The following is a 15,977-nucleotide window of genomic DNA, read 5'->3' as shown; positions in this document are numbered from 1 at the left end:
GAGTGTATCTCTATCTATTGAATCCACTTGTTTTTGGGCTCTTTCAGTAGTATGTCTCGCATATCCTCTCTGCTGTAGTCGTGATCTCATGGCTTTGCTTTGTGTTTCATTTGTGGATTTTAATGTACAATTTCTTTTAACCCTAATTAACTGTCCCTTTGATACCGCAAAGGGAACGTGTTTAGGGTGACAACTTCTAGCGTGTAAAAGAGCGTTTTTAGTTATTGGTTTCCTTTAAATGTCACATATTATTCTTCGTTGTTCACTTGATTTTGGAGTAAGATCTAGGTAGTTGATATATTCTCTATCTATCTCTGATGTGAACCTTAATCCAACATCATTCTCATTCAGGAGTGCTAAAAATGCACCTAGAACACTCTCAGATCCCTTCCATATAAATATCAAGTCGTCTATGTAGCATTTGTAAAAGGCCACGTTTCCTTTATATGGATTTCCATCTCCAAAGATGTGGGACAGCTCCCACCAACCCATAAATTGGTTGGCATAGGAGGGGGCAAATTTTGCCCACATTGCTGTCCCACATCTCTGGAGATAGAACTCTCCTTCAAATTTAAAATAATTATGGGTGAGCATGAACTCAGTCGCCCTCAGTACAAAATCCCTGAATTCCTTGCTGTAGCTTGAAAAAACAGCTGGAAAAAAATCCACAACCTTCAATCCCTTTTCATGGGGGATTGACGAATATAAAGCGACTACATACACGGTCACCCACAAATAACTCTCTCTGTCCCAAACAACAGATTCAAGTTAATGACATGCTTGGTGTCTCTCAGGTAACTCTGCAGTGATATAACAAAGGTGTTCAAACATAGAACCAATACCACTCACTATGGGACATCCTTGTACATTTGAGATGGATTTACGTACCTTAGGAAACAAATGAAAAATAGGTACCACTGGATGTTCAATAGATAGGTAATCATGTGTAGCCTTATCAAAGAAACCCTCTTCCAAGCCATCATCAAGTAGGGATTTAATTTCCCTTTGGTATATCCTCGTAGGGTCAGAGGTTAGATGAGAATAATTATCTACATTCTAAATTGCCTGAGCGCCACTTGAACATAATCTTTCCTGTCTAGTACAACTACCGAGCCCCCCTTGTCGTGGTATCTTGTGTCATAGCTAGCTCTGTAAGGTTCTTTTTGACTTTTTTATAAAAAGTTTCTAGGATGGGTCCTCTGCTCTGTATTGGGTAGAACTCTGAGCTATTCCGGAAACCATTAAAACAATTGACAGTGGGTTGGGTAGATTCTTGTAAACCATCTGTTGCCAGAGAATTTAAGGTTTTAATATCACAGGATTCCCCAAAATACAGGGGTGTCCCTATTAACGATGCACTTACTCAAGCTCTAGGCTCACTAGAACTCTTAGTCATAGGGTCATTCATATAGTAATGTTTTTATAAAGTAATGTTTCTAATCAATTTATTAATATCAAGCATTGTTTTGAAAAGATCAAATCTACACGTGGGTGTAAAATTTAAAACAGGGCTCAGTACTTTACAATGAATTGTAGATAGTTCAGTACTGGATAGGTTAATCACATAACTATTTACTGGTATTTGGAGGACACTTTCTGTCTCCTCAGTTGGTACCTGTCCTGTTTCTCTTTCTCTATGCCTATCCCAATTTTGTCTGGGGGTTTGTAAAAAACCTGTTCAAATGCATTTTTATATGCAGCAGTATTTGTTGTGTTAGTGTTTATGTTTAGTAGGGTGGGGTTAGTAGTACTACTGATATATACATGTGGTTTTGTTGATTTTAAAATACCTTACTTTTTGGTTAAATTCCAAGTCTCAATAGGGTCATTATTTGTTGTTCCTGAACCTGAATTTCTGCTTTGGGATCTACGATTCCCCCCCCCCTTCCTTCTATTTCTGCTGTGGGATCTACCCCTTAAATTAGTATACCATCTATTAGTATTGCCTTGTGATTCCAGAAATATACTGTTTTTGTCAATCCCCCATGAAAAGGGATTGAAGGCTGTGGGATTTTTTCTAGCTGTTTTTTCAAGCTACAGCAAGGAATTCAGGGATTTTGTACTGAGGGCGACTGAGTTCATGCTCACCCATAATTATTTTAAATTTGAAGAAGAGTTCTATCTCCAGAGATGTGGGACAGCAATGGGAGCAAAATTTGCCCCTCCTATGCCAAGGTTGGTGGGAGCTGTCCCACATCTATGGAGATGGAAATCCATATAAAGGAAACGTGGCCTTTTACAAACGCTACATAGACAATTTGATATTTATATGGAAGGGAACTGAGAGTGTTCTAGGTGCATTTTTAGCACTCCTGAATGAGAATGATGTTGGATTAAGGTTTACATCAGAGATACATAGAGAATATATCAACTACCTAGATCTTACTCTAAAATCAAGCGAACTAGGAAGAATAATATGTGACATTTACAGGAAACCAATAACTAAAAACACTTTTTTACACGCTAGAAGTTGTCACTATAAACAAGTTCCCATTGCGGTAGCGAAGGGACAGTTAATTAGGGTTAAAAGAAATTGTACATTAAAATCCACATATGAAACACAAAGCAAAGCCATCAGATCATGACTACAGCAGAGAGGATATGCGAGACATACTACTGAAAGAGCCCAAAAACAAGTGGATTCAATAGATAGAGATACACTCCTTACTAACAATACTATCAAATGTGATATTTCAAGTAAAGAAACTTTTGTAACTGACTTCAGCTCTGATTATAATGCCATTTGTAATATTCTTAGGAAATATTTTAATCTCCTAGCAGCAGACACCACTTTAGATCAAGGTGTGAACAATGGTCTACTCTGTTCCTACAGAAAATGTAAAACACTAGGGAATCATTTAGCTCCCTCTGAACTACCCCCGATAGTATCTCCTGATAGGGGCTCTTGGCTATCCCATAAGGGTATGTACAGGTGTGGAAGAACAAGGTGTAGACCCTGTGATTTTGGAATTTTCTCAGACAGATTTGTCTCATCAGTTACTGATGAGACTTACTGAATTGACTCATGTTTGAATTGTACATCCACCTATATCATATACGTGATAACATGCATAGAATGTCACCTGCAATATGTAGGGTTAACGACAAATGATGCCAATACTAGGATGAGAAACCATTTATCAACAATCAAAAAAGGAGATGCAAGTACACCTTTAGTGCAACATTTTAATAGGGTACACCAAAAGACAAATGACACGTTCAGATGGCAAATAATAGAACAAATAAGATCACCCCCTAGAGGGGGTGATAGGAATAGGATCCTGGGAAAGAGAGAGATGTTTTGGATCTTTAAATTACAGACTAGGGTCCCTACAGGCTTAAACTCAGAGTACGATTTGATTAACTATTGGAAATGAGTGTGGCCTGTATACTTCTCTCTCTTTCACAGGATCACTAAATCTATACTTTATACTTTAACTTTACACTTTGACTATGTCCACTTTCATCTCCATGTATTTATTTGGGAGCATTATCCCATCTGAGTCTCTTGTGATTCAATCACAGTTATTTATTTTGTCCTCCTATTCTAAAATAATTCTATTTATTCAAGAGACATATTGTCTCTGCTGAGATGTATATTTCTATTTAATTAGCAACCAAGAAGTATTCTATACCCTAAGGTGGTTATAATGATGATGCATTGTAGTATCACAGTTATACTATAACATTAATGTTATACATGATATGGATTATCATGTGTTTTGTGGGAATATATTTTTATTATATTACACAATACTAAGTATACACATATAAAGATATATATGTGTACATACATGTATACATATATATATATTCATCATGTTAATGGCCTCTTTTATATGAGAAACTGCCAAAGTTATACGGCGTTGTTCTATTAGCATTTGTATATTTGTGTATACTAAAGTATTTCTTTATTGTTATACCATTTAATAAATGTATCTGTATAGGTTTATCATCATTATCTCTACATGTCAACATTTTACCTCTCTCTCTCTCTCTCTCTATATATATATATATATATATATATATAGGAGAGTATGTTATAAGCTTAGTTTATCTCGCATTTTACATATTGCGAGTATATTATGGGGGCATAGATCCTTTAACATTTAGCTTCACTTCTTTCCTATTTATATATATACGTATTATTTATTTAATGTAACAGTAATAGACATACCAGAGTAGTTGTAGTTTGATATTTTGTTGTTATAATACTGATCACTACACACCCCCTAGTTTAAAAGTATCGATTGGATGGAGGTTTAACCAATAGCGGCTGAGTACTGCTTTTAAATAATTTCTTTGCAGGTGTTTTGAATAGCTATGATTACGGCTTGAGGCCGAAATATGTCAACAATTCAATACTCACTGCTGTGTGTGTTGTGAACTACATTCTGCTACGGACCTCCTGTGGTCTTTTTACCATTGTTTGGCGAAAATAAAGAACCTTTTATTTTTATTATACCAGCCTACGATACAATTTTTCCATTTCACAAGTATAATATGTTTAACTTGTGCTGGTATTACAAGCTGAAAGTTATAGTTTGCACTCAAGTGAAATCCAAAACTGTGTTAGAATATATAGCATGACTTAAGAACTGAAGTAAACTGTAATGGTTAAAAAAAAAAATGGGGGACCTTCCGGGCAGCGTCCATGTTTAAACGCACAACTGCATGCTGCTCCAGCTTTTTAACAACTTTGCCTTAATCAACGCATTCTGGCTGGGCTGCCTACAACATAAACTACAGCTTTGAAATCTTTACTAGAAGACACATCTTATGCACCTAGTCTGGAAAGAAACCGTTGCTGGCATCAGGGCTCGGAGCCACTTTAAGAAAGTGTGGTTATAAAATTTGACCCACTGACGCACCCAACTCCAGCACAGGTCCGTGAGCATAAACATCTGCAGCTGCCTATTGAATACCCCTCTCTAGCTGTGCAGGGGCTGTGCGTGCTTCTCCAGGACCAAAAATACCCACTGTCAGCTTTGCGGGGACCGCATCTATGTCACTGCAAGACATTGCTGCTTTTTGCATGGGACCCTGGAGGTATGTTTGCCTTTTTGTTTGGAAGCCAAGGAGGAGATGGTTATCTGCTTTTGTCCTCTCCCGCATGGTTTGTAGCTGTCACACTAATCTGGGTGCGATGTCAGTTAAACATTTAGGCAGCCATCTAGTACCTCAGAAGTGACATTCTGGCATATGTATAAGGACTGATGGACTTTATTGTGAAGGTGCTATACTGAACACAGTTCATATTTATAATAGCCTCTGGACTGGATATGATTACAAATTTTTGGGATTGGGGTGTCTGGTTCCATTCTATTTAATAACATAATTGTATATTGTCCCTAGTAGTTGTTCATAAGACTCATTTTCTAAATTGTTGTCCACTCTAGCTAATTCTATATAGTGCAAAAGCTGTCTTTTAATGTTATGCTCAGTGCTAAGAAGTGAACTTTCTTTTTCCTTTTTTTCTGTTGTGTTGGCAGGTCCTACACTAATGTTACCAGCTTGGGGAGGGGTGGTGAGCGATATACTCTTCTGTTCCTTATGCTAAATGCAACTGTTTATGTGTTAATTTTTCATATGATGCTTTACTTAAGGGTATAGGTGGTCTAGATTACTTCCATACATGTCTCATAGTTTACTAGATAATTGTTTAGAACCCAATGCAAACCTTTCATTGTTTTTTCAATTACCGGATTAGCCCATCCCGAGCTTAAAGTTTCAAGTAATGTAGGTTTTGGTAATCATACCTTCCTCCACAAGGTGAGTCATTATGCCCCAATCTATTATAAATTTCCCTTAAAAGATAAAACATAAATCCTTTGGCCTTGTATATTATAAAGAACCCCAACATTTTCTATGAACAACTTTAATAAGCAACTTCTCTCGGTCTACTCAGTTCATACCAGACCTCCTGTCCTATTCAAACTATATGAGGAGATTCTCAGAATGATGGATCTACTTCTTTATGGCTCCATACTCTGCTTATTTATTTTATTTTTATTATTTTTTTAACTATTAGGCAGATGCTAGCACTTTTATTCTATTCTCAGAGTCCTTTCTAAGAGTTACCAGTCATTGCAAGTTTTAAAATATATCAGTTATGCTAGTCATGCAATTTATATAAGCAAGTTATAAAATTCTATAAAATCGAGGTGTACTAATGAGATCCAAAAGTGGTCTCCTTTGTTTACAATGGCCTTCTTTCACTTTAATGTTTCCTGTTATTCGTAATGGTCCATGAGTGGCCTATGGAGTCATGTAGAAGGCCTCTAAATGATTGGCATCTTATATTTACAATGTCTGCATGGTATGTAAATTGCTTTTACGTTTCTTTTCTGTTTATTTTACCACTCCAGTAACAGTGAAGCCTTATCGTATGTGACATGCAGTGCAAGAATTTATTTTTATGTTTGATGTATGCCTTTAAATATACCTCAATTAAAAAAATTTTTTAAAAAAAATGCACAAAACATATGTAAAACACAATAAAGTATTAAACACACACACACATATATACTTTTTAATAAAAATATATCATATTTATATTAACAAAAATGTTTTTAAAGGGTTAAAAGCTATATGGTTTATGGCAAAGTGTTTTACTGGAAAGGGCTCCAATGTATATATACCTGTATAAGTCTAAATATGTGCATGTGTGTATGTATACATGTCTATATATGTATAACAAAATGAAACTACAGACTAATGAGTAGATTATAGGGGGTGCCAAACAATAATATTAAAAGTAATACAATAAAAACAACTAAAATAAATAGTATTCAAAAACAAGTAGCAATGGCACTACATAAATAGAATGGCCAACTCCAGATATTATGTCACGTTTTACAACCTTTTATTACATTTAATTTTGTCTATTTCACTTTCCTTATCCCGCTCCTCCCCTCCCCCCCCTTCCTTTTTTCAATTTTGCTTCACCTGTTTACCCACCCTAGATAAGTATATTTTACCTACAAATAAAGATCTAGGTGTCACTAATCTTTTATTACTATTACGCTTAACTGTAGTTTATTTAATTTTTTATCTAGTTCATTCATTCTTCCCACTTGCACACTATAACACACAATACACACATCATACACCTCACTCACTGTACCTCTGATGTAGGTATTACATTTTCACGAGCACTTTGCCATTCAAATGTGATACATTCACTCATACACAGGTGATAAAATAAAAAACATATCTTCTATAATTTCTATTTTATACACTTATATCCCGAGAACACTTGTTGTTCACTCTATTAAAAACTTTCAAAAAACGTTTGAGTAAATGTTTTATATAAACTCACAATCAGCATTCATAACTTCACATAATTCTTTTCATACTAATGTATTTATCACACCTTAAGATTCATTGTTCTGTTTGAGACTCCAACAGAAATGATTAACATCGAACTATTGGCTCCAACTGAGATCGGTTTATGTGATTCTCCGAGGTGCAAGGTGAAATTACGGGCGACACCGGTTTCAGCAGTTACGCTGAAGCTTGTGCTGCATATGTAATCTCGCACATGATGTTTAATTATAGGTGATGCTATGGCTGTTTGAGAAAATCAGATGGAGGTTCAGGGTTTTAAATGTCAATAGCTGGAGTTAAACAGCTTTACATTTAGAGGTTAGATGCTATATTGTTTAGAAACAAATCTTGCATGAGCAAAGAGGTATTGAATATTTTCTCAATAATTCCGGGGAAGGTGTTTGATAAGTTCTTATGAAGTTCTATAGAGATGAAAGAAGGATGGCTAAACAATTGGGCATACAGTATATATCATTTATTTTAGTAAATATATACTTTTAAGGATTACTACATATTTGCCTCAAAATATCACTTGCCTTCAAAGATATGTATTTTCCCTTGGTAGCATTTGTGGGTTTTTACTAGCACAAGAAACAGAGGTACTCAGTGTTAAAAAGAAAAGCAAATGGAATAGTTTATTTAATATTTTTATTTAAAATTTAATTTCACAGCCAGAATTAAAAATAAACATCTGAACTGTGTCATTTTAGGTGATCTACCTGTTTGTTCAACTATTGGTGACATCATTAGCACACCAACTGTAACCACTGATCCAAATGAAGAGGAACCACAGAATCCAACAGCTCCAGCAAAGTCCACATCATCACTTCCTGTTTGCCTCCAAAAGCTACGTAGAATATTACATACATGTACAGATGGCTGGAAATCATACTACAGACAATCAGTTTTTTTAGCGGGTTTAGGGTTAGCCTTCTTGTACACTACAGTCCTTGGCTTTGACTGTATAACTACAGGTTATGCCTACACCCAAGGAATAAGTGGCTCTCTACTTAGTATACTCATGGCCGTGTCAGCCATCTCAGGATTAATGGGCACATTTCTCTTTACCAAATTAAGAAGACATTATGGCTTAGTAGTTACAGGAATTATATCCAGTTGCCTTCATGTTAGCTGTTTAATGCTATGTGTGTTCTCAGTCTTTGCTCCTGGAAGTCCTTTTGACCTTGGAATTTTTTCTATTTTTGTTGGTGTAAACTCTTCTTCAAACACAGAGAAAACGCAGCAAAATCAGCTCCATTTTTATCCATCTCAAGGGAATATCAACCAACCTATACTTCCAGACCGATCATCTATTCACTGGACTAATAATACTGTACTGTTTGAGAATGTACGTGCTGGGGATCACCCGGATTCCTACATTTCAATCATACTGCTGTTCTCAGGAGTAATACTAGCAAGAATAGGTAAGTAGGCATTCTACCACCTATAACAATCTGCTATATACAAACTGTTTTCTTAATCAAAGTATTTTCTTAGTTGCCTAAACCCAAAATATCATCTTTATTGTAATTCATGCATCTCTTTTCATTGGATTAATGTAGTTTTTTTACAAACAATGTGCATATTTATCAGAAAGGTTCAACACAGAGCTAGAACACAATTCAATACAGGAATAATAAGGATCTTAAAGGGACACTAAACCCAAATTTTTTGTTTCGTGATTCAGACAGAGCATGCAATTTTAAGCAACTTTCTAATTTACTCCTATAAGTTTAGATGCCGGCCCATTTTTGGTGAATAACCTGGGTTGTTCTTGCTGATTTGTGGATAAAGTCATTCACCAATAAAAAAGTGCTGACCAGAGAACTAAACCAAAAAAGAAGCTTAGATGCCTTCTTTTTCAAATAAAGATAGCAAGTGAATGAAGAAAAATTGATTATAGGAGTAAATTAGAAAGTTGCTTAAAATTTCATCCTCTATCTGAATCACGAAAGAAAAAAAAATGGCTTTAGTGTCCCTTTAAAACAGTTTGTGCTACAAGACTTAAGCATCAGTAACAAAAATAAGTTGTAATATTAATATAGAATGCCTAACTACATGAGAACTTTCAAAATAACACTCAGGAGGCCACTCTTGGACCTCAAGTACTCAAGCAATGCCAATAACAATAGAAGGTATCATGTAGGGAGGGGACCACTTTTGAGCCTCACATTATAAACCTCGATTTTTAATATTTTGGTAAAGTTACCATAAAGAAAATAAAAGCATAACACTGTGGTCTTATCCTATAAACAAGCTACTGTGACTCTAAGCTACTATTCTTTAAATTTAACAACAGAAGAATGAAATTAAGCTCTGACAGCTAAGTATCATCTAATGAGGGACATTATTATGGTACCAGCTTTTTTGAAAGGTACTTCATTATTACAGGGCATATTCTTAGTTTGCTATCCAAGACTGCTAAAAACAGACTCATTATGTAAATTGATACCAATAGAAAATTACTATTAGTGAACCAGCCTTTGAGACATAAAACAATGTTTGCCCCCTATGTCAGTGAGTTAGGTACTGATGTTAATTATTGGATTTTACTCATCTAACTCATATTTAAGTCTTAAAGGTTTGCTGAAAAAGGGTCAAAAGGAAAAACTGGAAATATTTAAACCTGAACTCACTGCGTTTGTCATGTGATGGAAGTCTGCATATAACAGTAAGAGGCAGAGACAAGAAAAATAATAATGTAATCATTAAACAATAGTTGAGCTCTACAATGGAGTTACCAGGGTAAACCAAATTGACCAAATTTTACACAATAAGATGTAGTAATATTGAGATTAAGGGGCATATTTATCAAGCTCCGTATGGAGATTGAGGCCCCTTGTTTCCGGCGAGCCTTGAAGCTCGCCAGAAACAGAAGTTATGAAGCTGCTCCATAACTTGCCCGCCTGCTCTGAGACGACGGACAGAAATCAACCCGATTGATTACGATCTGGTTGATTGACACCCCCTGCTAGTGGCCGATTGGCCGCGAATCTACCAGGGGGGCGGCATTACACCAGCAGTACACAAAAACTGCTGGTGGAATAATAAATGCCGGATGTGCAGCAGACATGATACGCTACTTTGTATCATGTCTGCTCGCATATTGTTAAATATACCCCTAAGAGGCAGTATAACTTAGAATAATAAACATTTACTCTCACTAATTATATCTATTACTAGTAATGGTAATACATTTAAAAATAAATTAAAAAAGAGGTAAAAAAAGAGGTAAAGAAAGGAATTGTGGCATACTAATGAGCCAATGAGTATAAGTACATAAGATACAATGAGTAACCACAAGTATAACTACACTGTCTGGGTCATGGACTTCATAACATGGAAAAAAGTAACTGGTGAGGGCGCTCTTACTAGTAAATAGTAATCTAATTTAAGTACTGGCTAATACTTCACATAAAGTAAACCACTTATAACTATATTTGGACTTGCTAACTAGAATAATAGTAGGCATATTCAATTATTTCTAATATACCTCCAAATGCTTAATGTTTATACCCATATCTCTAAAAATAACGTAAGTATAAGAAAAGTACACAGCATGTACCACATTATTAAAGTAAAACAAAAGGTTCTTATGTTACAAAATAATATGAACAAAAAAAGATTGTCAGGGGTAGATTTACTAAATGTCGAGTGGACATTGCTAAATGTCGACAGCATATGCCTGTGAAATGCTTGTGCAATGCTGCCCCCTGCTCAATAGTGGCAAATCGGCCGCTAGCAGGGGCTGTCCATCAGGATGATTTCAATCCGTCACCTAAAAGGTTAAGCAGCAGCATCCATTGCTTCATAAATGGAGCCCTCAGAGTCAAAGTACCCCTGGATATGCACTACAATTGTTAAAAAGGTCATTACTACCTGTAAGTACCTGTTAAAATCAGCCAAATGGCTTTATAAAGATCATATTTAATCTCAATTTTACTCTTGAGTGAAAGCCTTCATATATCATGAAAAAACAATTGTCCCAAGGCTGGACTCGAGTATAGCACCCACCAGAACAGTAGCATGCAGGGTTGTCACTCTTTATTGATGAGAGTAATAGTATATATATATACACACACAACATATAGAGGAAGTCTAGCACTCACTTGCAAGTACTCAGCTAAGATTAAAAGCAAAACTGGAAGAGTTAGTTAACTCAAGGGGCAGAACTACCAATGGTGCAGTGGCACCAGGGCCCAAGTAATGGGGGGCCAATCTATACAAAGACTTGTGCAGAATGTGTATAATCCTAATGCAGGGGAGCCTTTTATTAGTGCAGGTTGCAAGTCCATCTATTTATCTTCAAAATGATTGTACAAAGCAGCATGTAAATTATTATTATTACTTACTACTGTGTTACCTTTGGGGGGCCCAAAATAAATTTTGCACCAGGGCCCTCTGTTGAATAGGTCCACTGCTGAGTTACCACATCTTGCAAAGTGGGAAAAGACCAGGTACCACATCAAGGTCTCTTCCATCCTGGGTTTCCCTATTGGGTGGCACTAAGACAATTAAAAGAACACTCAAGCTATAGTGTTTAGAGCAGTGATCCAACTGCCAGGTATCATAGGGAACTAAGGCATTTTTTGAATGATGCTATAGAACAAGTTCTTTTTTCTAAAAATACATTTAACTTTCTTTATGTAGAACATCCTGTAGTTCCAGTGTTCCATCTCCTTCCGAAGGTACATAAATTACTGGTAGTTGTACAAGGAAGACTTATGGGCCTCTAGTTATTAAGCTGTCAACCTCAAATACGCTGGAATTCCACAGCGTATTTGTGGCAAGGCTGATTCACCTAAGTAATCAAGCCCTACACACCGGCAAAAGTAGAATTTTGTGACGTAAGCTATGATCCGCCGGACATAGTCTGACACAGATCGATTCTTATGTCACTCCAGATGTGCCGAACGCAAGTTCGGCACAATCTGACCACTTTTGCTAGTTATCAAATGACTAGTAGGTATGCTCGGAACTTTTCCGGCCCAGCGTACCTGGAGGTGGCGGATCCCATAGGAATCAATGGGAGTCTGACCATAGCGAAAGTTCATGTTTGCTGCTGCCCGACATCCCTTTGATTCCTATGGGAGATGTCTGCACCTAACACCCTAACATGTACCCCGAGTCTAAACACCCCTAATCTGCCCCCCTACACCGTCACCAGCAATATTAAACATGTTAACCCCTAAACCGCCACTCCCGGAGCCCACTGCCACTCTAATAAACGTATTAAACCCCAAAATCACCGCTCCCGGACCACGCCGCAACTATAATAAATTTATTGACCCCTATACTGCCGATCTCGTACCCCGCCGCAACTAAATAAATTGTTTAACCCCTAAACTGCCGCTCCCGGACCCCACCGCCACCTATATTAAACTTATTAACCCCTAATCTGCCCCCCTACACCGTCGCCACCTATAATAAATTTTTAAACCCTATCCTGCCCCCCCTATACCGCCGCCATCTATATTAAACTAATTAACCCCTAAACCTAAGTCTAACACTAACATCCCCCTAACTTAAATATTATTTTAATAAATCTAAATAAAAATTACTCTTATTAACTAAATTGATCCTATTTAAAATGAAATACTTACCTATAATAAACCCTAAGATAGCTACAATATTACTAATAATTATATTGTAGCTATTTTAGGATTTATTTTTATTTTACAGGCAAATTTAAATTTATTTTAACTAGGTACAATAGCTATTAAATAGTTATTAACTATTTAATAGCTACCTAGATAAAATAAAGACAAATTTACCTGTAAAATAAAAACTAACCTAAGTTACAATTACACCTAACACTACACTATCATTAAATAAATTATTCCTATTTAAAACTAAAAACTTACCTGTAAAATAAACCCTAAGATTAATAATTACATTGTAGCTATTTTAGGATTTATATTTATTTTACAGGTAACTTTGTATTTATTTTAACTAGGTACAGTAGTTATTAAATAGTTATTAACTATTTAATAACTACCTAGCTAAAAGAAATACAAAATTACCTGTAAAATAAATCCTAACCTAAGTTACAATTAAACCTAACACTACACTATCATTAAATTAATTAAATAAATTAGCTACCAATACCTACAATTAAATACAATTAAATAAACTAAACTAAATTACAAAAAACAAACACTTAATTACAGAAAATAAAAAAATATTACAAGAATTTTAAACTAATTACACCTAATCTAAGCTCCCTAATAAAATTAAAAAAAAAAATAATAATAAAAGTCCCTACCCTATTCTACATTACAAAGTAATCAGCTCTTTTACCAGCCCTTAAAAGGGCTTTTGCGGGGCATGCCCCAAAGTAATCAGCTCTTTTGCCTGTAAAAAGAAATACAACCCCCCAACATTAAAACCCACCACCCACATACCCCTACTTTAACCCACCTAAACCCCCTTAAATAAACTTAACACTAACCCCCTGAAGATCTCCCTACCTTTAGTCGTGTTCACCCAGCCGGGCCGAAGTCTTCATCCAAGGGGCGCTGAAGAGGGCTTCCACCCAATAGAAGTCTTTATCCAAGGGGCGCTGAAGAGGTCTTCCATCCGATAGAAGTCTTCATCCAGGCGGCGTCTTCAATCTTCATCCATCCGGAGCGGAGTGGAGCCATCTTCAAACGAGCCAACGCGGAGCCATCCTCTTCAACCGACGACTACCCAATGAATGAATATTCCTTTAAGTGACGTCATCCAAGATGGCGTCCCTCGAATTCCAATTGGCTGATAGGATTCTATCAGCCAATCGGAATTAAGGTAGGAAAAATCTGATTCAAGTGCAATCCGATTGGCTGGATCCAATCAGCTAATCAGATTGAGCTTGCATTCTATTGGCTGATCCTATAAGCCAATCGGAATTCGAGGGATGCCATCTTGGATGACGTCACTTAAAGGAATATTCATTCGTCTGGTAGTCGTCGTTGAAGAGGATGGCTCCCCGTCGGCTCGTTTGAAGATGGCTCCGCTCCGGATGGATGAAGATTGAAGGCCCGCCTGAATGAAGACTTCTATCGGATGGAAGACCTCTTCAGCGCCCCTTGGATGAAGACTTCTATCGGATGGAAGACCTCTTCAGCGCCCCTTGGATGATGACTTCGGCCCGGCTGGGTGAACACGACTCAAGGTAGGGAGATCTTCAGGGGGTTAGTGTTAGGTTTATTTAAGGGGGGTTTAGGTGGGTTAGAGTAGGGGTATGTGGGTGGTGGGTTTTAATGTTAGTGGGGGGGGTTGTATTTTTTTTTACAGGCAAAAGAGCTGATTACTTTGGGGCATGCCCCGCAAAAAGCCCTTTTAAGGGCTGGTAAAAGAACTAATTACTTTGTAATGTAGAATAGGGTAGGGACTTTTATTATTTTGTTTTTTTTTTAATTTTATTAGGGGGCTTAGATTAGATGTAATTAGTTTAAAATTCTTGTAATATTTTTTATTTGCTGTGATTTAGTGTTTGTTTTTTTGTAATTTAGTTTAGTTTATTTAATTGTATTTAATTGTAGGTATTGGTAGCTAATTTATTTAATTAATTTAATGATAGTGTTTAATTGCAACTTAGGTTAGGATTTATTTTACAGGTAATGTATTTTTTTTAGCTAGGTAGTTATTAAATAGTTAATAACTATTTAATAACTATTGTAACTAGTTAAAATAAATACAAAGTTACCTGTAAAATAAATATAAATCCTAAAATAGCTACAATGTAATTATTAATTACATTGTAGCTATATTAGGGTTTATTTTATAGGTAAGTATTTAGTTTTAAATAGGATTAATTAATTTAATAAGAGTAATATTATTTAGATTTATTTAATTAATATTTAAGTTAGGGGAGTGTTAGGGTTAGTGTTAGACTTAGGTTTAGGGGTTAATAATTTTATTATAGGTTGTGGCAGTATAGGGGGGCAGGATAGGGGTTAATTAGTTTAATATAGATGGCGGTGGTATAGGGGGGGCAGGATAGGGGTTAATTAGTTTAATATAGATGGCGACGGTGTAGGGGGGCAGATTAGGGGTTAATAAGTTTAATATAGGTGGCGGCGGGGTCTGGGATCCGCAGGATAGGGGTTAATAACTTTATTATAGGTGGCGGCAGTATAGGGGGGGCAGGATAGGGGTTAATAGGTATTATGTAGGTGGCGGAGGGGTCTGGGAGCAGTGGTTTAGGGGTTAATACATTTATTATAGTTGCGGCGGGGTCTAGGAGCAGCGGTTTAGGGGTTAATAACTTTATTTAGTTGCGGGGGGCTCCGGGGGCGGCGGTATAGGGGGTAGAACAGTATAGTATAGTGTGGGTGCTTAGTGACAGCTTATCAATAAAGCTGTAAAAAAGCCGAAGAGCAGCGAGATCAGATGAGTGATAACTATCACAGTCCGCTGCTCATCACCCCGTACTTGGTGCGCTGCTTTTTGACAGCTTTTTTGATAACTTTTGCGAACGTATTCAGGTCCGCGACGGCGATGTGAGGCGAACTTAGGCGAGCGTATTGGGCCGGCGAATGCAAGAAAATTAAGGAGCTTAATAACTAGAGGCCATAGTCAGTGGCATTAGATCATTATTCAAACAATTATCTTAACGGCTTTACAATGCATTACAACCTTTGATACAGGGGCTTCCCAGCTATATA

General features: G+C 36.5%; 1 protein-coding gene across 1 annotated transcript in view; it reads left to right on the top strand.

Moving 5' to 3' along the window:
• LOC128659334 (solute carrier family 40 protein member 1-like) overlaps nt 1-15,977 on the top strand; it is a 51,239-nt gene that overhangs the window by 28,438 nt on the left and 6,824 nt on the right. Inside the window, exon 8 of the mRNA XM_053713000.1 lies at nt 8,040-8,753. Within this exon, the coding sequence (XP_053568975.1) occupies nt 8,040-8,753 (714 nt within the window). The remainder of the gene's footprint in view (nt 1-8,039; nt 8,754-15,977) is intronic.

The sequence above is a fragment of the Bombina bombina genome, chromosome 5, assembly GCF_027579735.1.
Source record: "Bombina bombina isolate aBomBom1 chromosome 5, aBomBom1.pri, whole genome shotgun sequence".
NCBI classification, from domain to species: Eukaryota; Metazoa; Chordata; class Amphibia; order Anura; family Bombinatoridae; genus Bombina; species Bombina bombina.
This window is presented reverse-complemented; position numbering and strand designations above follow the sequence as displayed.